The sequence below is a fragment of the Arachis hypogaea genome, chromosome 13 (assembly GCF_003086295.3).
Source record: "Arachis hypogaea cultivar Tifrunner chromosome 13, arahy.Tifrunner.gnm2.J5K5, whole genome shotgun sequence".
In the NCBI taxonomy this organism is placed as follows: Eukaryota; Viridiplantae; Streptophyta; class Magnoliopsida; order Fabales; family Fabaceae; genus Arachis; species Arachis hypogaea.
The window spans coordinates 361,594-387,185 of record NC_092048.1 but is presented as its reverse complement, the minus strand read 5'-3'; the positions used below and the strand labels follow the sequence as shown (position 1 = coordinate 387,185).

Below are 25,592 nucleotides of genomic sequence, written 5' to 3'. Positions count from 1 at the left end.
AATATATATTTATACAGAGAAAATTAATTTAATAATTATTTTTTAGTATGCATATAATATTTTTTATCTTTAAATATCGACAAATTATAATATATTATGAAAAAATAAGAAGAATTATATTCGAAATAACAAATAAATTAACAAATTTTAAAAGTTTTATATTTTTAAATATAAATTATTAATATAAAATATAATATATAAAAATTAAAATTTGTTTAATTAATAAAATGTATAACAAAATTTTATTAAGAATGAGCCGTCTCTATGTAAAAAATAGTAATTTTTTATTTATTATAAATATTTCGATAAGTAAAGTAATTGGTTCAAATTAAAATTTTTTATATCTAAGATGAGAATTGATGGAAACACTAACATATTAAGAGAAAATAATTAATTTCATTAAACCATATTTCTAAATAATAATAAAAGATAAATATTGTAATACCTTGATTGAGTATTGGGAATTAGTAGGCTTACATATGAAATCCAAAATTTTCAGCAACTTCATCATATCAATTTGTATCCTTGATTGAGTATTGGGAATTAGTATGCATATGTATAAAATACAAAATCATTTGGCACAAATTATAACACATTCATGAATATATGCATAATAATATTCATTGTACAAATAATATTTCTCATCTACTTTAAAATCATTCAACCATAAATTAAATAAATTAGAAACCAAACACAAAGTCGCATTAATTATTAATCGAATAAAGTATTATTTTAGTCCTCAATATGGGTCAAATCTTAATTTAGTTTTTAACTTTTTAAATCTTATATTCAGTCTCAAAAATTTTTAAATACGTTTAATGTAGTTCTACCATTAAATTTAATAATAATAGTTAACAGTAATGTAAATATTAATAACGTTACTAGTTAAGTTATATTTTTTTTATGTATTAGAAAAACATAACAAAAAATTTTTTGTAACACTTTTTTTCTTCAATTTTTTTTGTACAAAATTCCAAATCCTAACAATCAATCATCAACACTTCAAAATAAAAAAAAAATTATATTAGTAATCGTTGGTAGATCAATTTTACTTATATACTAAATCAAATGCTATTGGTTCTTCAATATGCAAATTATTTGTACCAAGTTTAATAGTGGGACAATATTAAATCCGTTTAGAATTATTTTAAAATTATAATAGGACATTTAAAAATTTTTAAGATTGAAATAGAATGTTTAAAATATTAGGTACCAAATTAGAATTCTACCCGAACAGGAGGAACAAAATAATACTTTCCCTTGTTAATAATTATGAAAGGTTCCATGGAGGTGGAGGTGCCTTGCACGAACCCTAAGTTGTAAACGAAGAATTGCATGCATACATTGCATAGCAATATGTGATTGTTTCCTCACAAAAACACCACGCACCAATGCTTGCACCTTCACAATGCTTCTAAGACCTCCATATGCTCTTCTTGCCTGTTCAATAATAATTATTCAACCATATCACACACCATCCATTATAATTTCGAAGTTTATAAATATATGTATGAATTTAATTTTGATGCAGCTTAAAAATAGTTATATATATAAATCCAATCATATAATAATGTCACGTCAGTAAAAGTACTTAATTTTTACTTTATTTTGATCGCATAAAAATCAATATAATTGAACGATTATATAAAACGTTTTATACTGTCAGACATCAAAATTAAACTCTATATATACACACATAATATTAAGCAAGCTTTCAAGAAATAATTGTATGATTGTGACATGGATTTATTAGGGTGAATGGGTAATATGTAACATACAAGATGACCCCTAAAATAAGCTTGGATCTTGATTGCCGCAAGATCTTCCTTAGCTATGGTGGTGGTTTCTTCTTCATTGTTGCTTCCTATGGTGGCTTCATTATCATTTTCTTCGAGTTGGTTTCTTCTTGTGTAAGGTAGAGTAGTGATGATGTTGTCTTTGTTGAATGATCTAAGGAACTTCCTCCGAATAGTTCTCAACCATTTGTGTGACGATGCACCCATTTTGTATATATATATTGTCTTGTGTTTATATGACATTGAACATATTTTTTGTTGAAATAATGTGTGTGTGTGTTTATATATTGATGATTTGGATTGAACTCCTTTGGTGGAAGATCGAAGTGGTGGCGTAAAGAAAAGGTAAGAGTTGTGGGTAACATGTTTGAAGTTATGTATAGAATAAGTGTTTTGATTTTGTTTCCTATTATGTAGTGACCGTTTAAAATATATGTTAAAATATAAAATATACATAAATATTTGGTAACCAAAGAAAATCAGCAAAAAATAGTCATAATTTACTTTATTTAGTATTTATTAATTGTTGTGACAATTAATAAATACTAAATAAGATAAATTCTGTTGTTTTTTTGGTCTTTTTAGCATTACCCAAATATACGTATTAGAATTATATAAAATAATGTATTTATATATACAAGTATATAATAATTAAGTGTGTACATAGTATTTTGATTAAATTATATACTGATTAAATTAGGTGTTAAATTTTTAACGCAATTAAATTAAAAAAAAAAAAAACAATCCCACTATGTTACTAACAGCATTTCTATCAACTTCTGCCAACTCTTATTTATAATTGTGTTTAATGGAAGTATCTTTGTAGATGTGTCTAATAAAAATATCTTTTTTATGACTGTGTCTAATAGAAGTATCTTTATAGATATATTTTCTAGATGTGTTTCTTTATACATATGTTTAAAATATAATAATTAATTATTATTGGTAATAAGTTGCCAGATAATATGTTGGTACCCTATACTTTTCAAAAAAAAAAAAAAAGTTAGATTCTTACTAAAAAAGTGTCTATCTTAAAAAAAAGAATAAAATTTGAACTTATATATATTTTATATTGAATTACTAAAACATAATTATTACACCATTATAATTATTTAGAAATTATATAAATAAAAATATGTATATAAAAAATTTTTGAAAATTTTGGATAGCTACGAGTGATATGCACCCTTACTCTGAAATCTGTCTCCGTATGAATGTGAGAATTCTTAAAATGAAAACTAACGTGGTAGGATGAGTTTCCTTTTCACCAAACTATATACTTATATAGTGTGTCATGATTTCAAACCATATTCTATGCTCAACCAACTACCACTCTTTACCCAACCTCTAGCCTTTTTTTTTTTTTCGAATAACAAATAAGAATGTTTATTATATTAATTTTAGTTATTGATATATAATGAATGAGTCTGATCTTACGAGCGATTTAATTTCGGTACGATTTATAATTAGAAAATGATAATATTAGAAAGATAATATCTAAAGTTATTTTATATAATATAACATTTATAATTTTATACACATAATATTTGTAATTATATATTTATTATATATAAAATTATATAATAATTCTAACGATAATTAATAAATATTAAATAAAATAATTTTAAACTAATTGGTAAAATTTTTTATTATCTTTCTAATATTATTTCACAACATAACTGTGTTACTAATAACTTATATGAAGTTAAAGTCAAATTATACCATATGGTTTTTTTTTTTTTTTTTGTGTGTCTAATTATACCATATGGCTTAATAATGATGATCAAGTGATGATTCTAATTATAATAAACAAGAGTTACATTCGATTAACAATTATTATATATAGTTTTAAAGTTTGATCCAATGTATGATAATGAATAAATCCTATAATATTCTATTAGAAACAAATTAAACCTATTTATCGTAATAAAATATTAAAAAAATAAAAATCAGCAAAATTTATTATTTTTTATTAATATTTTAATTATTAATTTAATTTCTTTAGTTTAATATTCTAATAACATACTTTAAGTATATACTTTTAAATATTACTGATTAACTACAACAAAAATAATAGAATCGGTTGATTCTCTAATATTTCTCATAAAACATAATAACAAACTTAATTACTCATTTGTGACGTTTTATATTTGTGTTGGAAGTCCATTTTGGGTCCAATCATCATAACCACCAGCCACATCTTTAACTCCACTAAATCCCTGCAACACATAAATTAAAATCTATAAAGATCACCATTTAATAATTAATAATTATTGCTACTCATATAAATTAAATATAGTTTGAATATATATTTTGATGACAAACCCTAAAAGGATATGCCTTACTATATATGCATGAGAGAGCAAACTTGATATATAGTGGCATACTATACAATCAATTGAACTCTTTATGTGTTCAATTCCATAAAAAAAAAGAAGTAAAATTGCATATACAAATCTATTGGCTATATTATGATATCGATAATATTAAGAAGACAAAAAAAAAATAGTCAAAATTTATTTTATTTAATATTTATTAATTGTTATAATAATTAATGAATATTAAATAAGATAAATTTTAATTATTTTTTATTAATTATTTTTAGTTTAATTTTGATACATTAATAATGTAAAATATTTTATACAGTCGTACAATTATATCTATTCTTTTAAATGACCATTCATACAATCAACAGAAAAAATATTATTTTTATTGATATAACATTATGTAATTAAATGTATGTATAAAACTATTTTACACTAATAGTTCATCAAAATTAAATTTATTATTTTTTGTTACCAAATATTTTTATTATAACATTGATACTATGAACACATGTATAAGGAACCTAACATGACACGGAGAAATCAACATACTAATTTTAAGGACACATAATAATATTGATAAAGTCAAACGTGTCGACATATAAATGTATTTAAGTATGTTTAAGACTTTAAGTATATCAAAAAACTATTTTTTATTTTTTATTTTTTATTAAGGTATAATTAGATACAAAATAAAAATTCACTATGATCAAACAAGTGTTAAAATATATATAGGAGTTGAAGTTGAGATTGAGTAAGAATGATTAGCTTACAGCATCTAATAAGTCTGTAGCAGCCATCTTAGACCTCTTACCGCTCTTACACCCCTGTCATATTAAATCAACCAGCAAATGTAAGGAATCACATTTTAGTTCATTAGTATTAGTTAATTTTTTTAAAAATATTAATTTTTTTTATTTTTTAAAAGTTTAAAATTTATGATTTATAATTTAGAATTTAAAATTAAAAATTTATTATCTAAGATTTAAATTTAAGATAAATAAAATAATTTAAAAAATTAGCTTTCTAGTATTATTACTCTAAATTAATATATAAAATACAATATAATGTAAAGACTAATTAATATTATTTATTAAATAATATTTTCCTATCGTATAGTATTGAGATATATAATTAGGGATTTAAATTAAGTTTTTTTGCTTTTTGTAGGTTGTAGCGGGCTATTATCTATTTTAGAAGTAATTATGCTAATGTGTCATATTTAGAATTTTTCTAAAGTATTATTTTTAATTCAAAAATAAAAATAAAAACGTTATAAAGTAAAAACATTAATGCTACAAAAATAGTACTCCAAAGCAAATTAATTTAATTTAGTTCAATTTTATAATATAAGTTAGAGACTATAACTTTATGACAAGCTGACATTAAAAAAATGGGTAAAATATATTTTTTATTCTTGAAATTTGGCAAAGGTTTTAAAAGTATCTCTAAGTTTTATTTTATTTCAATTTTGTTCAAAAAATTTTCGATTTGCATCAAATATACTTTCGACGGCTAAATTTTCAAAAAATTTAAGACCAATTTAATAATAATGCATGAAAATTATGTTTGATTTGTTTGTGTTGAGGGTTCTTATGAAATTGTTGTTGAATTGGTCTTAAATTTTTTGAAAAATTAGCCGTCAGGAGTATATTTAATGCAAATCGAAAATTTTTGGGACAAAATTGAAACAAAATAAAATTTAGGGATATTTTTAAAACTTTTATCAAACTTCAGGAACAAAAAATATATTTTACCCTAAAAAAATTGTTCAAAATGAAATTATAATTGTATTCATGTGTCATCAATGCTGACCAAAAAGGCAAAAATTAAAATCTCATTTTTATCATACAAAATTAAGAAATTAAAAAATAAAATTTGAGATATAATAAAGCAATAAGTTAAATGGGATACTCTATTCTTATAAGATTGGTAATTAAGGCTAATGATGCACTCACAACAACGATTTTGTCATGTTTGCTGAATTGGGATGAGACTTGTTCAATGAAATCAGCGTTTTTTGTCATATCTGCATATTAATTGATCATTAAACTCATTAATTAGAGAGATTTAAATTACAAGTTAAATTTCAGAGGAAATTCCTCACTTTAAATTCCTCAAATTTAATGCTTTTGTTTTCTTTTAATTGTTCCTAGTATCCTTTAATTCCATACATAAGATCTGTCGAGTTAATGAGTTGTTACGTATACAAAGTAAAATTTAAATCAAATTTTTACTACTTATTTAAATGAACGATTGAATTGATTATTTGATCAATTCAAATTCAAATTGGTTGCTTTTGTTTTTTTTTTTATTAGAATTTAGTATAAGCTTATTATATATATATAACTAGGGTTTTGTTATAGCTACTCAAATTACAAAGTTCAAACTTTTTTATTCAATATATTAATTATTAAATCACCAAAAAATATATTAATTATTAAATAAAAAACAACCATAATATATGTATATAAATATATTTATATATAAATATATCGTTACTAATTAATAACTAATTTTTAATGTAGATATATCATTACGAATTAATAAGGAGTAGAATTAACCTTCTCCAATTTTGTGAAGGTAAGGGATGTTAATGGCACCTGGAGTGTGACCTGCACTGAACTCTTCAATGGTCCTACAAATAAAATAAATTTTTTACAAAAATTTAAAAATAAAATAATAAAAATAAATACATGAATAATTATATATTTAATAAATCGAATATACCTGACATCCAAATAGCGATGTCCGGCTTGAAGAAGGCCATGCGCGACGCCAACGGCCACCGAAGTTGGAACTTTTCTACTCTCCAAATTCTCATTTGGACTAGTTTTTGTGCTTCAAATAATTAAAACTCATAATTATCACATTAAATTAATTACTTATTGTGTTAATTATGTTTCCTTAACTCAATTTGTTCTTTCAAGAAATTAATTAAAGGCTAAAGAAATTGAATTTGCAGCCTTAGTTAACATTCGTGAAATAAAAATGTTATTCTTATATTAAAATTAACTATCAATATATTTATGTATAAATATACTAATGTGGTTTAATTTATTTTTAATATATATTTATATTTTAATATATATTTTATACTAATAACTGATTTTAATAACTAATTTTAGTGTACATATAACATAATATTAATAAAAAATGTATTATAATAATAAAAAATATTTAGTAACAAAAAAAATGCATTATAATAGGTTCAACTTCTTTAATTAAATTATTCTTACCAAAAGTTTGAAAAGTTGTATTGTGCCATGGGGGAACCCACGGTTTTCCAAAACGACCATCTGCATCTAATAATAAATAATTGAACTTATAATTAATAATAATAATAATAATAATAATAATAATAATAATAAAAGAAATTAAATCAGATTAATTAATATTTACATTACATACCAATAAGAAGCTAAGGTAGTAGTATGTTGCCAATAAAATTTTGAGACAAGCATCGGAGATGTTAAATCATGGATTCGCTCAAAGATTAAAGACATCATAATAATATAGCAACAACAAAGTTATTGTGTTCTAAATCAAACAATTAGGAAACAAATTAAAACTTAAGAATAAGAAACAAATTAAAGAGAAGAATATAATGTTTGATTGATAGAAACGCACTTGAAAGTAGGTTGAGAGAGGGAGGGAGGGAGTGAAGGATAGCCATGAAAACGAGCGGTGGAGACACCAAACAATAACACTCCTCTCAATGCTTTCATCTTTGACATCATCATCTTTCAAGATTATTATGAATCAATATGATGGTGTCAAAACGGGTACCTTTAATGCCTTAAATATTAGGCGTGTCTAAAACGTCTTTTTTTTTAAATATTTTTTAGTAATTAAAATTTAATACATAATCTAATTAAATTATGTTATTTTTGTCAAAATTAGACTAAATAAATTAATTTAACTGAAAAAATAGTAAATTAATTATTGAATTAATCTAAATTAATATTATTTTTTATAAAAAATTACTACAATACTTTTATTATAAAAAATAATTAAAATATTCTTTATATATATATATATATAATTGGAGTATTTTAGTTATTTTTTATAATAAGGATATTATATTTATTTTTTATAAAAAATAATATTAATTTTAGACCTGTTCAAAATTTGATTCACCATTTTTTCAGTCAAATTAATTTGTCTGTCCTAATTTTAATAAAAATAATATAGTTTAATTAATTATATGTATTAAATTTTAATTAATAAAAAACATCTTTAAAAAAAGACGTTTTAGATGTCTTTATCTGAATGGCTCCTTAAATATTATTATGGAGTTATTATTTGACATTTATACACAAGTGGTGTATAATTTTTTTATTTTTTATATTAATAGTTTAAATTTAAAATTTAAAATTTTTAATTTATCAAAGGTGTAACGAATTATAACAAGTTAATTTTTAAGAAGCATTTTATTATTTAATTTGTTCAGAATATATTAGCATTCGTCGTATATATTGAGAATAATCTTTACACATAAATTCTAAAGTTGATTTGGACACTAATAGAACTCATAAAGGAGTTTTATGATTTAATAAGAGTGTAATTAATTAGATAATTATGTTTATAAAGTTTTAAATAAAGAGTGGTTCAATAATTTTTCCTTTCTTTTAAAGGTCCATTTGAAATGTTTGACGTACAATATAAATAAATTGAATTCTGAAGTCTATAATAAGGAATGGAAAATAAATATCATTCTCTTCCTATAAATTAATTAATTATTTCAAAACCTAAATCCAAAACCATTTAAGTAGTAATCTCACATTTAGATTTACATTACTTTTAATATATTAGATTTCTTTAACACATGTTAAGAACAATTGTTAATAAAACTAAAAAAAAAAAAAATTAATCTTTTTTTTTTTTGGTATTAAAACGGGGAAAAAAAATTAATCTTTTATATACATAATCAATCATCAAATCAAAATCAACTTCAGTGACCCTAAATAATTATTAGATTATTTGAATTACAATCCATTAGTTCAATTTTCTTTTTGGTCATCTTGTAAGCAACATAACCATAATATAAATCTTTGACTATAATTATAGGGCTTTACCCAAAAGGGAGCCCTTCCAGAAATTCTCGAGGACCTGGGCCAAACCCAGGCCCAAGAGGGGGTTTGGAAATAGTTTTCAACCAGCAATAGACGCGCCTCGGTTAGAACCTCACTAGCTGCGTCATTGCCCCAAGCGCAAAGATGCTTTCTCTTCTCTCTTTTCTAACCTTTTATAGAAACCCTTGAGCCAAGTCCCATTACATTTCCGGCGATGTGGGACTCACTCACTTTGCATAAGGAGTGAGTTTAATAGACTATTTTAGAGTTATTTTTATAAAATTGTGAAAGAGATCAAAATTCAAATCAAACTATTTCAATTTACTAATTCATTAAAATAAAATGTAATTCATTTTTTTTTAAATTATGGAATAAAGGATTTCCTAAATTTCAATTTACATGTCACTGTAAAACTTATGTGATTGTTTCCTTTAACTTTTAAGAGTTAACATAAAATGCTACTAGTCCTAATTTGTGTTTTCAAAGAGAGATGTGAAAAAAAAAATAGAAAAACAATTTTGTGTGGTGGACAAAAAACAATATTTTAATATTTGAAAAAAAAAACATTATCACTTTATCAAATTCCTTAGATATCTCAAATCTCTCAGACTCTCAGTGACTATATATATTTTATATATATAATCATTAAATATATTGTGAGCATAAGTTACTATTCATCATTTGCCATGAAATATATTTTATATTATGTTTAATTTTATACTTTTCTTTTTGTTTTTTCTAGTGTTACTTTGCTTCATGCTCTACACGCCTATGACATGTTTGTTAAATTGCCTAACAGAAAATGGTGTTCTTGAAGGAGAACGTTTAACTTTTAACCCATTTTCAGGTCCATTTTTTCACTGATTATATCTATATATGTGTTGTGCGTGTATATTTACAAGTACCACATTCTTAACAGGTCAGGTACTTTCAACTATGATGTTAAATATAAAGGGACTACTGCTAAATCATTGTCTTCCCTTGAACAAGATGAAGGGTTGTCCAACGATGGGGTTTTACTTAACAACAAACGAGTTCTGTTAGGTTCTGGTGTTGAGACTTTTGAGAAGAGCAAGGCTGCCCTCAAAAGTTGGAGGTATTTTTACATGTGTATGTGCGCGTGCGCGCCATGGTTTTAAATTGGGTGATTACTCACATGAAGTGCCTTATCTGTTTTATATATTTGCGCGTCATGGTGTGTGTTGTTGGACTGTTAAGTTGGGGAGTTGGTTAGTTACCTAGTTAGTTACCTAACAAAACCGTTTAATTATTTATTATTGTGTGTATTCACTGTTTGAAGTTTGAACATAGTATCTTATGGGTAACTATGCTGTGAACATCATTTTGCACATTTTATGCATGTATAATTCTTTCGCATTAATTTTTTTAGAAGGAAACATTAATTTTATTAACAAAAACGGTTTTGCTAGGTAGATAATCTTTTGTAAACAATGTGAATAATAGGTTCTAAAATTGACCTAATAAAGTAAAAAAATACTCCACCTCCAAATTACCTTCTAGACCCTAACATTAGGATAACCATCCGCACACCTAGTGAATTGAACATCATGTCATTGTTAACTATTCATGAGTAAATTGAATAAAAAGGAATAGTCATCCAATTAAGAATAATCAACATAATCTTCTGCATACATACCTATTGAATTCAACGTTTGACATATCTATTATTCACATTGTTTAATATTCTCATTGTCTCTCAGTCTCTCTCTACTTTTCCTAACAAAAAAAAAGACACTTACAAGAGTCAGTGATCTTGGTATCTTGACAATACACATGAGAGTTAGGCACCTGCATTCGTTTTCATAGTCCTAAAACGTTTGGCTATTAAATAATTTGAGTAACAAATATATTTTTTATTTTTTTAGTTTTATTTATTAATTGATTATTCGTACATTATTTAATTATAAAATCAATTCTTTATTTTATAAATTATTATTTTATTATTCATCATCTATCTTATTTTCACAACTCTATCATTAACAATTTAATGTTCTTTGAAATTAACCAAGTTGGGTTGGTCGAGTGGTCAGTTCACTCGTCTAAAACCCCGTTTTGTGCATGCAGCAACTCATTGCCCAGCGGCAGATTTTTAAATGAAGTTCAGATATTAGTCCTTAACCTGTAAACTAAAAAAATGTTCTTCGAGATTCTACATACAATCTCCTTCTCAATTTTATTTTGATTTTGAAATCCTAATATTATCTTTTTCAATCTTAAGATTAATAATTTTATAATCTATCATCAATCTCTTTTTCAATTATCAAATTCTATAATTATAATTGTTTATATATTTCCTTCTACTATAATTATCAATTTCTTGTAGCCAATGATCATCGTTTATCAATCATGATAACAATTGATTTTTCCATTAGAGTAATGGATTAGTTAGTAAATAGAAGTCCTTTTCCTTTTACACCGTGCAAAAATGCAATCAATTTTTTCATTCAATTAATCGATTGGTTAGAAAATGAAAATTCTTTTTCTTTTTGCAAGTTGCAGAAAACACAATTGCTTTTTTTATTCAAGTAATCGATTGATTAAGTGAATGAATTTTTTTTTTTTTACAACAATCAATTGTTTTATGAACAAAAATCAATTTTTTTAAAAGTCGATCAATTTTATTACCTATCCAATTGATTAGCCCAAAAAAACAATTGATTATATATCGACAGAATCTATTCTTTTTATATAAACAACAACCAATTGATTGAAAAAAATTTTTAATTGATTGATTTTATAATAGACAAGTAATTTAGTGATTGCATGATATTTTTTAAATAAGACTTCGTTTATCGTATGAGTTTTATTTTGTTTTAGTTGTTATATGACCTAATTTACTGAATCAATTTTCTTTCAATGTCAATTTAAAAATATGAGAATTTTTTTTCAAAATTTTAAAAACATCATAAAGCAAAGCAAAAAAGCTTCAATTTGAGAACACCCTATTCTTCACAACCTTTTCTGCTTCGGTTACAGTCAGATGCCTGATCCCATTTTCCTTCAACCATCTCTTCCCCCCAGCAAGACATTCTTGCACTCGGGTTTCATTCAACTTCAACAACTTAAGACCTTCACTTGATTTTGGGAAAAAACCTTCTGGTCTCAAACACCAAGCCCCAAATACCCCAAATAAAACACCTATATCGCTGTTGAATCTTTCGACACCACCATTATGAAATTTTACACTACTTATAAGAATACCATTAAAAATCAATTGATCAATTCCAGCTGCCAAACTTCTCCATACCCCAACAAAATCCCTACTATTCAAAGCTTCTTCTACAACTGATATTTTGCTTTGCAAATAATCTAGGGCATCTATCAGTGTCTTCGACACAGTCCACCCTTCTTCAACCTTTTGCCATTGCCTCTTGTTCTTAATGTAATCTCGAGATCGAGCATCAAAACCTCTCAAAATAACTACAGATATCCTTTCAACCCATTCTGTTCTAAAATCTTCCAACTTCTTGATCTCGTCATCCAATATAACCCTACCAGAACTCTCTGACAAAACTTCGCCATTTCTATCTGCATTACTTGGCAACTCTGCTTTATCATCCAGATCCATCTCAAGTAAAAAGACATCCTCAGACCATTCCCTTAATGCAGATTCAAAGTAATGGGCAGCATTGTTGGAAACTGCTACTTTAATTACAGCATCATCATCAGTTAAGGCAGTTAGTCCCTCAGCTTCTTGGCAACGGACAAGTATGGAATCAAAAAATTTTCTTATAATAGGCACACCTGCTAATCTGAGAAATTTGGACCTCAAAGTAACACTTGGTAATGATCTACATCGTTCAATAACAGCTGATAGATGGCGAAGAAATGCACTGGAAATTAGGGGAGACTTGAGATCATCAATACATGATGAGAGAACTGCAGCTTCAGCTTTCTTTCTCCAATTATTCTCATCTTCAATGTCAGGTTTAAGCTTATCAAGGGCATCACCTAGCTCTATTTCTGCCCATAGATCAAGCCAGTCTGGTCTATCACAAAATACAGATAGTGAAGAAATCCTCTGCAACATACCACTGTCATAAAAAAATAGCAAAATTCCAGAACGCTCTACCAAAGACTTGATCCTTTTATCAAAAGCTATCATCAGGTCAATCAGATGCAGCCATGATATTCTAGCAGATGATTGAATACCTGTAACACTCTCCTCTTCTAGTTGACTAATATAACTAGGGAAAATTTCTTTTGCCAAGTATGTTGATAAGGAAGTAACCATTGCTGAAATCCATTCTTCTCTGCAACTATAGCCAACTACTTTTGCTTCATCAATCAAAGGCTGCAACATTTCATCCATTGAATCAACATAATCGCTTGTGATCTTATATACAAGCGTAAATATAAATTCTGGTTTATCAATCCATTTTGAGAAATGTCGCTGGGAAGCCAATGACAAGGGATTCGCAAGCTCTTCAATTACCCAAAGTGGTTGTCGCAGAGCAACCTCCCTATCATGGCCCTCAAGCTGCCTACATTTTCTTTGCCTTTGCAACTCTTGTAGGTTGCACAAAGCAAGAAAATTTCTAGAGTACTTGAGTCTAACATCTGCTTGCATATGCAGTAGAGGATTCAGTCCTTGATTTGCAGAAGCCAAAGAAGAAAGAGGTGGGGGCCATCCAAGGGAAGCAAGAAGTGCTCGATGATCAGCAATTGCCTGGGGTCTTAAGATAGCCAGAGCTCGATCTACTCTATGATCAGCTGCTGATAGAAGACGCTTCCACTGAGGCTGTGTCTTTGTAATTGAGGTCAATAGTCCTTCTGTTGTTTTTAGCGTGTTTATAGCAACCAGACGCATTTCCTGCAACATTTAGCAGACATAACAATGTAATGATGCAATAGTTCCCAATGGATATTGGGATCCATGATAAGAAAGATTTCTCACTTCTGAATTCTGACTAGAAGGCTTCCTCAGGTGTTTGTTCATGGTATGTGATACAGCATCTTCAGTATCACCAATCAAAGTATCAAGTTTCAGCGCTGTTTCTGTAAGAAGCAGTGTCAGAGTATTAATATACCAAAGAAAAGTTGCACTAGCCGTATACTGAAATAAGTAGCATTATTCAACAAGTATGACCAGTATGATATCTAAGAAGTCAGCCTAAGCAGACCAACATATATTTGAGAACCACAAATCCATTTCACAAAAGTGACCACAACACAAGTATTCCATCCAATTCATGCTCTTCTGACAGTGATAATTGAAAACCAAAAAATAATACTGATAACCAACCTGCATAAACACGAACATTCTCCAACCTGGCAACTTCCTTCGCCAAAGCCGCAAGTTCCTCTCTGAAACCCTTGCCATCACCCTCTTCGCTGCTTCCTCCATCTCCACCCAACAACAAACCAATTCAATTTCGCAAAATTCAAAACACCACAAAAACCCTACAGTTAAACCCAAATAAAAGAGAAAGATCAATGGACCGAACCTGGCACGGCGTTGGAAGAGCAAGTGGAGGCAAGGGCACTGAGGCGGCCGTTGACGTCGCCCGAGAGCGAAGTGTAAGCTGAGAGACCCGCTCCGAGTCGGCGAGTGGACTCATTCAGAGACCGATCCAACTCGGAGCACTGAGTCTGTAGCTCGGCAACGAGTGTCGAAGCTTCCGAGAGGGCATCTTTGGTGTGGAACTTGCCGTCGAGGAAGGAGAGTGCGGAGGGAGAGAGGTGAGAGGGTGCAGGCAGCGAGTCCATGAACAATGAAATCTCGAAGGTTCTGGAAGTTTCTTCGCGTGCAGTTGTTCTTCGCGTTCAATTCATCTATTTCTTTATTAAAAACAAAGATGACAAAATTTATTTCTTCTCTAACAATAGACCGATTATAATGAACAAATAGAAGTTCTGACAAACTTTTAACAAAATTTTCATTATAATTTCAATAAAGATCAACAAGGTTTTCAGCTTATCACAATTTTAGCAAGATTTCAGCACAATTTTAACGAAGATTAATAATTTTTTTCCAAAAATTAACCCAGAAAAAAAGCACAGCAGTGAACTAATCATTCAATTATTCAATCAACACTAAGAATACACAGTTCAGAACAGCACAGGAGCATAGCTAACCATTCAATGATTCAAGTTATGGAAAGGAAAGGAAAACTCTAAGATGGTTCAATCATCGCTAACAACCAGATATGCGTTCAATTTTGCCAGAATCAAGCAACAATTCAGCAATCATCAACCACAATTTCAGATCCAAAATCAGCAACAACAAAAATTATATGATTGCAAATTAGTAATTACAATGAAACAGCAACACAAATTCGGCAACAACAGAACCAACTGCAACAACTAAAAGATTTCATGCCAAAATTCAAAAATCAGAGATGCAGTAGAAGAAGTAATAGAACTCCACATTGAGAGTTTAGATCTAAGGAATGCAATCGAGCAAAACGCGACCTCACTCACTGTGGATCTGTTGCGCATGGCGGAGAGGAATCAAACACTTTGAGATTTCAGATTTGAGACTTTGAGGAGAGGAATCAGAGGATTGAGGCTACTGTTTTTCGAACAAAGCATCAACATAATTAAAAAAAAGGAAGATCAGTGTCACTGAGCTGACCTTCGGCGAGCAGAGGGCAAACGAGAAAGACGGCGATCAAAGGGCAGACGAGGACGATGGCGAGCAGAGAGCAGACGAAGACGGCGGCGGTGAGACGAAGCTGCTCGACGAAGACGACGGCTACCTCGACACGAAGCTGAGCGAGGGCTTTCTTTCTTTTTCTTTACTTTTTTTTTTTGAACTCTTCGTTTAGTTTGAACCGGTCGGTTCTGGTTCAGATTCAACCATCCGATTCCCATCCAATTAGGCATTTTGTTTCCGGTTCACATCTGAGCGGTTTTTGCCTATGAACCAAACCGTTATAAATACCGGTTTGCAGTTGGATTGATCTGACAGATTAATCCGATTCGATTTTCAGAACCATGGTTATTTGCATTCATGTATATATATGGTTGTTATATGTTATGAATAAATTACATATATGCTTTTTTTTTTTGAACAACGGAGCTCAACAGAAAAAGTGGAGCGAGAAAATCTAACAAACAAGGAACCTATAAAAATAAGACCAGAAAATTGTCCCTAGTGTTATCTCCGGCATTGTCATCAACAACAAAAGGGATCTAAATTATACCATTCTCTATAATAGATTACAGATTTACGAAACACCTCCTCAGCACCTCCTTCCGTGTTGTTAAAAATTCGCCTGTTCCTCTCTAGCCAAATATTCCAAATAACGGAGAAAAAACATATGAGCCACTTGTTACGGTCTCCTTTCTTGTGAGCAACACCTGTCTAGCTCTCGAAGTGTTCCATTAGTGAGCTCGGAATAGACCACAAACTCCCAAAGTCAGATAGATAGCCATCGGCACCACACCTGCCAAGTAAACTCACAGCCCAAAAACAAGTGATGTATAAATTCAACGTCTTTTTTACACAACACGCATATGTTATCACCATGTTAAACAATCTTCAGTCTATGCAATCTTTCTTTGATATTAACTCTCCCTATCACCGTAAACCAAATAACTAACTTCACCCGTGGTGGAACCAAACCTTTCCAAATGGTTCTGGTGAAACTATAGCTAGTAACTTTCTCCGGAAGGGTCTCTGACTGCATTACCTGCACAAAATTGTTAGTCGAAAAAATACCTTTCTTGTCAAACTTCCAAACAACTCTGTCTTGCTTATCATGTGCTAGCTCAATAGGCCTTAAAGTTTCATGTAACTGATCCACTAATCCCAACTCCCATTGGTACAACTCTCGTCTTTACTGGAAGTTTCAGATCCACTCTAACCCATCCCAAAACCCGCAATCCCCTATGACAGATCCTTTCTGGTTGAAATAGAGAAAAGCCTCGAAAAATTCGTCTTTAGGGCACCACTTTGTAGCCAGACATCCTCCCAGAAACGAGTCATCCTTCCGTCACCCACTTCCATAGATAACCCCGCTATCATCTTATCTCTCACATCACTATCCCTAACCTGCAGCTGACAGATATCCTTCCATGGGCCCCCTCTAGTAGGTAACGTCTGAGCTGATAACATCACATTTGGGTTCAAGTCATAGCAAAAGCAGACGACCTTCTTCCATAATGGGCACTCCTCTTTTAAGAACCGCCACCACCACCACTTGAACAGAAGTGTAGTGTTTCTAATGACTGCATCACCAACCCCAACACACCCACCTTTTTAGGGGCTTGAACTAACTCCCACTTGACTAGCGCCAAGCCATGCCTCCCTTCCTCCTTGCTCCACAGGAATCTCCTCTACAACGATATCAACTTGTCAGCCACTGCCTTTGGCATCTTATACAGACTCAAGTAGTACACCGGCAAGCTGTTTAACACAGATTTAATAAGGACAAGCTTTCCCGCCTTGTTGAGTACTTTTGCCTTCCACAAGCTGAGCTTCTCCTCAACCTTGTCAATAATCGGTTTTCAAGTCCTGACCAGTCTTGGGTTTGCTCCTAATGAGATGCCAAGATATCTTATTGGAAGACTGGCCTCCTTACATCCCAAGTAGTTGCACATGTCGGATGTCCACTGCTGTTTGTTAAACCTCACTTTTGTCTCTAAAACTGATAAATTGTACTGATTTAGTTAGGGGTGTCAAAATTTTTCAAGAAGTGGGGATTCCCGCGGGGACCACCACGAATGGGCCCCAATAGTGGAGAATTTTTCCCGTGAGGATGGGAATAGGGAGCGAAATTCTCCCGAGACAGGCGCGGGACCCGAGCGGGGATCCCCATCCCATCATCGATAATTCTCCGAATTTTTTAACTTACTTAATAACTCTTACTTTATTTTTAATATAGGGGTTCTTTTAGTAATTTCACTCATTGAAAAACCCTAACTCTATTATTCAAGATTTTATTTTATGGACTATGATTTGCTATATTATATTTCTGGACTTATAATATTGGATAAGATATTTTTGTGTGTTTGTAATAATATTTTGTAGTTTATTTTTTGGTTTTTTTTTATATTTTTTATTATAATTTCCATATGAATGTAGGGAGATGGGGAATGGGGCCCGTGGGGAATGCGGGGAACGCAGGGAACGGGGATGGGGACAATTATTTCCCCATGGCGGAGAACGGGGCGGGGATGGGGAGCAGGGAGGCATCTTCCACCCCGCCCTTCCCCATTGACATCCCTAGATTTAGTCCTTGACTTTTTAATTGTTATCATTTGGTTTCCTAGATTAAAAAAAAATACACCAATATAGTCTCTTGTATATTTTCCGTCGTCCGAACCCAATGCTATTAGTGACGTGTCTCAAGCCTTTTTATACTGGACATATTAAAACGACGCACTTTGGAGCTAAAAAATGTACTAAACGGTTTCGTTTGAGAGTTTGAACAATTAGTATTATTTAAAAGGAGGGATATAACGTTTTAGTATTGTTCAAATCTTAAAACGACGTCTTTTAATACATTTTTTAACTCTAAAGTGCGTATGATGTCGTTTTAATATGTTTTGGATAGCAAGATTTGAGCCACGTCACTAACAACGTGACGGACAATAAACAAAGGACTACAATAGTACACGTTTTTGAATTTGAAAAACGAAAGTAGGGTTTAACAAATGAACTTCCACTCACATAGACTTCATGTATCCTATAATAATAGAGCCACTTGCCCACTCATATCATTGTCGTGCTTTAGCCCGGGCTATACTACTAGTAATATATACTTATCACTATCGATATTTGACTCAGACACAATTCCTTAGATATCTCAAATCTCTCGGGGACTATATATATTGTTAGCATAAGTTAGTATTTATCATTTGCCATTAAATATACTTTATATTATGTTTAATTTTATAATTTTTTTTTTGTTTTTTCTAGTGTTACTTTGCTTCATACTCTACACGCATATGACATGTTTGTTAAATTGCCTAACAGAAAATGGTGTTCTTGAGCTGGGGTCGACCATCTCCACAAGACCAAAAGGCTTGCATCAAAAAGTAAATAATCTCTCTTAAAGGAGAACGTTTAACTTTTAACCCATTTTCAGGTCCATTTTTTCACTGATTATATCTATGTAGGTGTTGTGTGTGTGTATTTACAAGTACCACATTCTTAACAGGTCAGGTACTTTCAACTATGATGTTAAATATAAAGGGGCTACTGGTAAATCATTGTCTTCCCTTGAACAAGATGAAGGGTTGTCCAAAGATGGGTTTTTACTTAACAACAAACGAGTTCTGTTAGGTTCTGGTGTTGAGACTTTTGAGAAGAGCAAGGCTGCCCTCAAAAGTTGGAGGTATTTTTACATGTGTATGTGCGTGTGCGCGCCATGGTTTTAAATTGGTGACTACTCACATGAAGTTGCTTTTATGTGAAGATGATAGTTGAGAACCGTTTGATGGCAATTTAGTCAAACATGTTAAATCATCTAACAGTTCTCGCCTATTGTATTCACACGAAAGATAACTTCATCTGAGTGGTTATCTTTAAAACCATGATATATGCTCTAGCTCGATCATCGATCATCGATCATCATGTTTTCTTCATTTTGTGGTGTATGAATGAATGTACATAGTGATTTTTCTTAATGTGGGGTAAAATTGATTGTAGTCATTTGGGGTTGGATTGGGCATTCGTTGATCCAAAGACAGCAATTAAAGAAGGAGAGAAGTTTTGTGTTTGTGTGAAGGAGTTGCTGCCATGGTTGATGATGCCTCTTCAGGTTGTGTATGTTAATGAAAGTAGAAAGAGAAAAGGTGTAGCATCCTTTGGTTTTGGAAGTGGAACTCTTCATGGTCACTTACTGGTTAGTGCTTTTTCTATTTTCCTCATATCAGTAGATTTATTTATGCATCTGTTTGGTGTAACAAGATAATTAAATTCTCTACTTAATTATGCTTAATAGCTTTAGAACAAGTAATTACTTAATAGAAATGTCTGTGAATTATTTGATATCTGAATCATTAATTCAATAGGTCAAGAGAGCTTTCTTGTACTCATCATTATTCGTTTTTCACAATATGGTTACCTTATTTATGCTTTTTCTCATCAAAATCGTCATTATACCACTTTATATGGATATATATTTAACTCGTCTATATGACTATTTTGTCTTATGCTTAAATTCTTTCTTTATTTAGAAGAACGAAGGTAATAAGAATTGAATTCTAGACTTTTTGATCGTATAAGTTTTGTTATCTTATTATTAACGACTTATTCTAAAAGTTTAAATTGTTAAATAGAAATGCATGAATAGTTATATATATATAACACGTTTCAACCGATAAATTTGTGGCAACTACAGGCAGGCGAAGAGCGATTCTCGGTGGAGATCGACGAGAAGAATGAAGTGTGGTATGAAGTACTTTCTTTCTCAAAGCCTGCACATGCCTTATCAGTTCTTGCACTCCCATATGTCAAGCTTAGACAAAATTATTTTGCTCATGAATCTGCCAAACTAATGCAGAACCATGTTATTACTTCTTCAAAATAGTGGCAACTATTAACATCAAACAAAGGGATTTGAAAGTTTTGACATACATTTTATTGCTGGAAATCCATCAGAGAAATTGATTACATCCTGATTCCATGGATTCTTAAACTTGGGATCAAAATTATTGTTGATAGCAATGAAATGATGGTTTCAATCAAAGCCATGGAAACTCTAAACAAATTTTCACTATATTAGATGAATTATTTCATTTCTTGCTACTTACAACTATGTTGTACAGGAAATAAAAACAAATTCTGATAATTAAGTTAGAAACTCAGCTTTTATTGATTTCCTGAACATCTCATTTGATGTTTAGAACTGAGAAATGTACAGAATTGAAATTAAAATTTCATAAATTAAAAAAAAAAAAACTAAAATGAATGCTTCCTTATTCCTATTGTATAAATGATCAATTCATGACATTAAATGTCTCTCTTTTTATTAATTAATAAATTATTTATTAAAATAAAAAATAATAATTTGTTTTTTAAAAAAATAGTACAACGAATTTCCTAAATTTTGATTCATATGTCACAAAGTTAAATTTCACCGTTGTTTTTAATGGTTATTAAGGCATAGTAATCACATTTCTTAATAATTTCTGAACGGAGTTATCGCAGAGGATAATATTGTTTTATTTTTAAAACATTTGTGACATAAATAAAAAATAAATTAAAAACAATATTAATATTTACCATAAGAAAAGGGAAAAAACAAAAAGGGGTAGAAAAACAATCTTGTGTGGTTCACATGGTTCTGAACTTCTGACTCAGCATTTATCATCTTGAAACAAGATTTTTAATACCTGGAACGAAAATATAACATATTAATATGTGGGGCCAAATATGCCTAACATAATTTTATCATCATATTTTATATTTTTTGACTCAATGTCATATCACAATTCTCAAATCTCTCAGTAACTGTATTGTAACCTGAATTAGCATAAGTTAGTATTCCCCATTTTCCATTAAAAATACTTTATATTATGTTTAATTTTATACTTTTCATTTGTTTTTTGTACTGTTACTTTGCTTCATGTTCCACATGCCTATAACATGTTTGTTAAATTGCTTAACAGAAAATGGTGTTCTTGAGCTGGGGTCGACCATCTCCAAAAGACCAAAAGGCTTGCATCAACAAGTAATTTTTTACTTCCAAGCTATTTAAAAGTCCATATGATATCATCATATCCTTATAAATTTTTATATTACCAGATCAGGTACCTTCAACTATGATGGTAAATACAAAGGATTTACTGCTAAATCAATATCTTCCCTTGAACAAGATGAAGGGTTGTCCAAAGATGGGTTTTCACTTAACAACAAACGAGTTCTGTTGGGTTCTGGTGCTGAGGTTTTTGAGAATGCTAAGATTGCCCTCAAAAGTTGGAGGTATGCATGCATACATACATACATACATACATACATACATACATGGTTTTGCATATACTGTGGTTTTAAATTGCAATCCTATATGTGTCTGAGTGCTCGCGCAGGTTATGATTTTAAATTGTGACCTGTGTGCACAGCGATGGCGGTTGTTACCTATACATTTTCCCACAATTTCTGCATTGCATCAGGGCTGCAGTGGCAACTTGAAATCCAAAAATGTTATGTGCACACAAGAAATCAGCCACGATATATTTGTGTTATTTTCAAAGTGTATTTTGTTTATGATATGTATTATATACAAGTGGCTGATTGTTTGTGTACACATAGCATGGTTGTTTTAAATGAATGATATATGCTTTAGCTCATAAGTCATCATGTGATTTCTTTTTGAGGAGTATGAATGAATGTATATGGTGATTTCTTTATGGGTGGAATTTTGTTGTAGGCATTTTGGATTGGATTGGACATTTGTTGATCCAAAGACACAAATTAAACAGGGAGAGAAGTTTTGTGTTTGTGTGAAGGAGTTCCTGCCATGGGTTATGATGCCTCTTCAGGTTGTGTATGTGAACGAAAGCAGTGCCGCCAAAAGGAAGCGTGTGGCATCCTTTGGTTTTGGAAGTGGAACTCTTCATGGTCACTTGCTGGTTAGTGCTTTTTTTTTTCTTCCCATCTCCCTTTTCTCTTTTCTTCTTTGTCCTTTTTAATATATCTTTTAATTTTTGGGGAGTCTGATTGAACATTTGAAGTATTTTGTTATTTAATTTTCTTGATAAAATAACTTAACATATATGATGTGGGTTGATCTGTATAGCTAATTTGACATGGTGAGACTAGGCTTGATATTGTTATTGTTGTTGTTGTTATTCCTTCACATTCATGATTTTTTATGCATTTGTTGAAGCCAATATGAATTTTGTTTTTGAGAATTATGTCTGCTTGTATGTTTTCAATAATCATAATATTAATAAGCTTCTTTGTGATATTAATATATTATGATATCAGAATCACCAGCTTCTTTGTGATCTTGAAGTTTTACTTTAGTTATAACTTCTTTGTGATCCACATAGACACACACACTATATGGTAATTTTGTGAAAGAAAAATATTGAAATTCCATCATGTTCCTCAATTCTTAAGGATCATTATTTTTTTTATTTTATTTTATTTTATTTTTTGCAGTAGGTTTACCTTATTTATGCTTGATTCATTGATTATATGAAGTTTTTGACAATAGTATGCGAAACTACTCAAATATGGAGATGCCAAATCCATTTCAATCCTCTAGTCTCTGTCAAAATTGTTTCAATGATTTTTTCTTAGCCATTATTACATTGGTCTTGTATTTGAGTAGCTTTTACCTAATAAAGCGATCAAAATACAGAAAACAGTTGATGTTTGCTAATCTTTCCGGCAGGCAGCAGAAGAGCGCTTTTCGGTCGAGATCGATGAGAACAATCAAGTGTGGTATGAAGTACTTTCCTTCTCGAAACCTGCACACATTTTATCATTTGTTGCAGCACCATATGTTAAACTTCGGCAAAAATATTTTGCTGATGAATCTGCCAAGGTAATGCTGAAGCATATTAGTTCTTCAAAATAGGAAATGTTACCATCAAACAGAGGGATTTGAAGCTTACACTTCAGTTCCTATTAGGTTGCATAAGCATAATTACACGACCAAGTTCTGACGGATATTTTCCGTTGGTAATTTTCGATGGTAATGTGCGTGTTTCCGGTAGGGTGATTTGTAAAAAGAGCTTAGCCACATTCATAAGTCATATCATTCTCCAAACTTTGTATCTATTGATCACCCTGCTGATGCACCTTTTCTACATGTATCATATATGTTATTCAGTTGTTTTCACCCTTGTGCTTCAGCAATCTTTGTTTTTCTTCAGAATTTAAACAAGAAAATTACCGAAGGATCATGATCTTAACAACCAAGTAATAATATAGTGATGATCAGATTATCCATGTACAATGAATGATTGTAGTTCTTCAAATCCAAACAGCTTGTGCCTCTCCATGTTATGATGACAATCCATTTAGATGCAACTTTCCTGGTTAGAGCAAATTATATTATATTATTGCCATGCTGCTCTAATTTGGTGGATTTCATTGGTGGTTGAATTTGAACATCAATCCATCCCCATTTACCAAAATGACCATATTTATGATCATCAGTAGTCAAGGAAGTCTCCTCATTCTTTTGTTTGTACCCTTATTGAATCTTCAGTAAACTTATACACTTTGATATTTGATATCAAAAGCTAGAGGGAGACCTAATATGACCATATACGAGGTAGTCAAAGAAAATCTCGTGTATACAGTCTCATTATGGACATGATATATGATAGGATTCAATGGCGTCGTTTGATCCATGAAGTTGACTCCGGTTAGTGGGATAAGGTTTTGTTGTTGTTGTTGTTGTTTCATATTGAAAATAATGTCTTTTGAATGTCATAAAATAAGTGTTTATTTGACAATAAAAAGACTTAAGGATGAATAAGAAGAGTTTGTGTATTAAATCATGAGCCACACCAAAATTGAAGGACAGAAAGAGTTGATGCATAATATGGGTATCCTCACTCATTCAAAACCTAGATCTAATTGACTACAATACAAGTGTAATGGTATTCCATAAAGGGTCCATGGTCACAAATCTAAGAATGTCACAGTCTCACAGACAAAGACATAAGAATATAAACTTTGAGTTGAAAACTGAAATTGTCATTTTGACTGCTGAGAATCTAGAGAATCAAGGCTGCTTTTGTTTACAGAGACAGGATACTGAGACAGGGACACAGAGACACAAAATTGTGTTTGGCAGAGCAGACATGAACAAAGACAATGTGTCTAGAGACACTGAATTAGTGTATTTTGTGTCCATCCTGACAGGAAGGACACGGAGACACTAATAAGGGACACAACTTATTTTTTATTTTTTCTTTCATTATTTTTGTTAATTTTTCATAATTATATTTTTTATTATTATATTTTTCATCTCAAATTTTTTGAATGAAAAAAAATGAGAATAAATTGGATTTTCATAATTTGTTCTAATTTATCACCAAACAGAATACAAGAACATAAAATTTTGTGTTTCTGTCCATCAATGTCTTATCCTATCCTGTTCTTAGAAACAAACGCAGCCCAAAAGTACATCAATGACCACCCCCATGATCAAATCTATGACTCCTTTACATTATATTATCCTTTTCCTCTACCAATGCTATTCATTAAACAAATAAAAAGTATGCATATTATTAGAATTATCTAAGGAATATTCCACTTTATATCAATTCTTACCAATCAATTAAAGTTGTACTGTCCAACAGTGAAAGACAATAACCAAGAAGTGTGTGTCCAATAATATTCAGTTGCGTTGCATCTATAAACACAAAGCAAGAAAAGAGAGCCATTAAAGGAATCTATTATGTTTCCTTTATATTTTAAAAGTTAAAACACTCAACTTATAAAATATTCTTTAAAAACT

At 30.2% G+C, this 25,592-nt stretch overlaps 4 protein-coding genes, 1 long non-coding RNA gene and 1 other non-coding gene across 16 annotated transcripts; 3 read left to right on the top strand and 3 right to left on the bottom strand.

Moving 5' to 3' along the window:
• Positions 1-3,743: 3,743 nt before the first annotated feature.
• On the bottom strand, positions 3,744-7,864 carry LOC112735681 (thiosulfate sulfurtransferase 16, chloroplastic-like). Of its 2 annotated transcripts, none has more exons than XM_072212996.1 (7): positions 7,751-7,864; positions 7,360-7,419; positions 6,851-6,961; positions 6,685-6,758; positions 6,079-6,149; positions 4,894-4,947; positions 3,744-4,015 (listed from the first exon to the last, which is right to left on the bottom strand). In XM_072212996.1, exons 1-7 carry the CDS (start codon positions 7,861-7,863, stop codon positions 3,941-3,943), a joined length of 558 nt encoding a protein of 185 aa, XP_072069097.1. In that variant the 5' UTR covers position 7,864; the 3' UTR covers positions 3,744-3,940. The 2 variants fall into 2 exon arrangements, with proteins under 2 accessions (XP_072069097.1, XP_072069098.1); XM_072212997.1 differs by having other exon boundaries at positions 6,724-6,758.
• Positions 7,865-9,190: 1,326 nt separating this feature from the next.
• On the bottom strand, positions 9,191-9,341 carry LOC112739318 (U4 spliceosomal RNA). Its single transcript, XR_003170250.1, has one exon. It is a non-coding gene; the product is annotated as a U4 spliceosomal RNA (small nuclear RNA).
• Positions 9,298-10,576, top strand: LOC112735680 (uncharacterized). Its single transcript, XR_003168508.3, has 2 exons — positions 9,298-9,438; positions 10,115-10,576. It is a non-coding gene; the product is annotated as an uncharacterized lncRNA (long non-coding RNA).
• A 1,473-nt stretch (positions 10,577-12,049) lies between these two features.
• Positions 12,050-16,068, bottom strand: LOC112736199 (RINT1-like protein MAG2). Of its 9 annotated transcripts, none has more exons than XM_025785549.3 (5): positions 15,640-16,068; positions 14,664-14,997; positions 14,462-14,563; positions 14,114-14,214; positions 12,050-14,029 (listed from the first exon to the last, which is right to left on the bottom strand). In XM_025785549.3, the coding sequence occupies exons 2-5, from the start codon at positions 14,923-14,925 to the stop codon at positions 12,143-12,145; spliced, it is 2,352 nt and encodes a 783-aa protein (XP_025641334.1). In that variant the 5' UTR covers positions 14,926-14,997; positions 15,640-16,068; the 3' UTR covers positions 12,050-12,142. The 9 variants fall into 9 exon arrangements, with proteins under 9 accessions (XP_025641334.1, XP_025641335.1, XP_025641336.1 ...); XM_025785550.3 differs by having other exon boundaries at positions 15,794-16,009; XM_025785551.3 differs by having other exon boundaries at positions 15,631-16,006.
• A 2,776-nt stretch (positions 16,069-18,844) lies between these two features.
• Positions 18,845-23,960, top strand: LOC112736198 (UPF0548 protein At2g17695-like). 2 transcript variants are annotated; one of them, XM_025785547.3, is made up of 9 exons: positions 18,845-19,008; positions 19,142-19,203; positions 19,326-19,502; positions 19,817-20,012; positions 20,511-20,560; positions 21,781-21,842; positions 21,917-22,093; positions 22,539-22,740; positions 23,511-23,960. In XM_025785547.3, coding segments are annotated over exons 2-6 (483 nt in total). In that variant the 5' UTR covers positions 18,845-19,008; positions 19,142-19,144; the 3' UTR covers positions 21,782-21,842; positions 21,917-22,093; positions 22,539-22,740; positions 23,511-23,960. The 2 variants fall into 2 exon arrangements, with proteins under 2 accessions (XP_025641332.1, XP_072069092.1); XM_072212991.1 differs by lacking the exon at positions 18,845-19,008 and having other exon boundaries at positions 19,021-19,203.
• Positions 21,570-23,960, top strand: LOC112736197 (UPF0548 protein At2g17695-like). Its single transcript, XM_025785545.3, has 5 exons — positions 21,570-21,648; positions 21,781-21,842; positions 21,917-22,093; positions 22,539-22,740; positions 23,511-23,960. The coding sequence occupies exons 2-5, from the start codon at positions 21,784-21,786 to the stop codon at positions 23,694-23,696; spliced, it is 624 nt and encodes a 207-aa protein (XP_025641330.1). The 5' UTR covers positions 21,570-21,648; positions 21,781-21,783; the 3' UTR covers positions 23,697-23,960.
• Positions 23,961-25,592: the final 1,632 nt, after the last annotated feature.

Bases quoted from the DNA above. Each gene is read 5' to 3' on its own strand.
- LOC112735681 (XM_072212996.1), bottom strand. From the start codon at position 7,863: ATGATGATGTCAAAGATGAAAGCATTGAGAGGAGTGTTATTGTTTGGT. The intron at 6,759-6,850 runs GTATATTCGATT...TTTTATTTGTAG, and splicing joins CATCGCTATTTGGATGTCAG to GACCATTGAAGAGTTCAGTG. The intron at 4,016-4,893 runs GTAAGCTAATCA...TATGTGTTGCAG, and splicing joins CTACAGACTTATTAGATGCT to GGATTTAGTGGAGTTAAAGA.
- LOC112736199 (XM_025785549.3), bottom strand. From the start codon at position 14,925: ATGGACTCGCTGCCTGCACCCTCTCACCTCTCTCCCTCCGCACTCTCC. The intron at 14,564-14,663 runs GTTCGGTCCATT...TGTTGGGTGGAG, and splicing joins CTCTTCCAACGCCGTGCCAG to ATGGAGGAAGCAGCGAAGAG. The intron at 14,215-14,461 runs GTTGGTTATCAG...TGCTTCTTACAG, and splicing joins GAATGTTCGTGTTTATGCAG to AAACAGCGCTGAAACTTGAT.
- LOC112736198 (XM_025785547.3), top strand. From the start codon at position 19,145: ATGGTGTTCTTGAGCTGGGGTCGACCATCTCCACAAGACCAAAAGGCT. The intron at 19,204-19,325 runs GTAAATAATCTC...CATTCTTAACAG, and splicing joins CAAAAGGCTTGCATCAAAAA to GTCAGGTACTTTCAACTATG. The intron at 19,503-19,816 runs GTATTTTTACAT...AATTGATTGTAG, and splicing joins GCTGCCCTCAAAAGTTGGAG to TCATTTGGGGTTGGATTGGG.
- LOC112736197 (XM_025785545.3), top strand. From the start codon at position 21,784: ATGGTGTTCTTGAGCTGGGGTCGACCATCTCCAAAAGACCAAAAGGCT. The intron at 21,843-21,916 runs GTAATTTTTTAC...TTATATTACCAG, and splicing joins CAAAAGGCTTGCATCAACAA to ATCAGGTACCTTCAACTATG. The intron at 22,094-22,538 runs GTATGCATGCAT...ATTTTGTTGTAG, and splicing joins ATTGCCCTCAAAAGTTGGAG to GCATTTTGGATTGGATTGGA.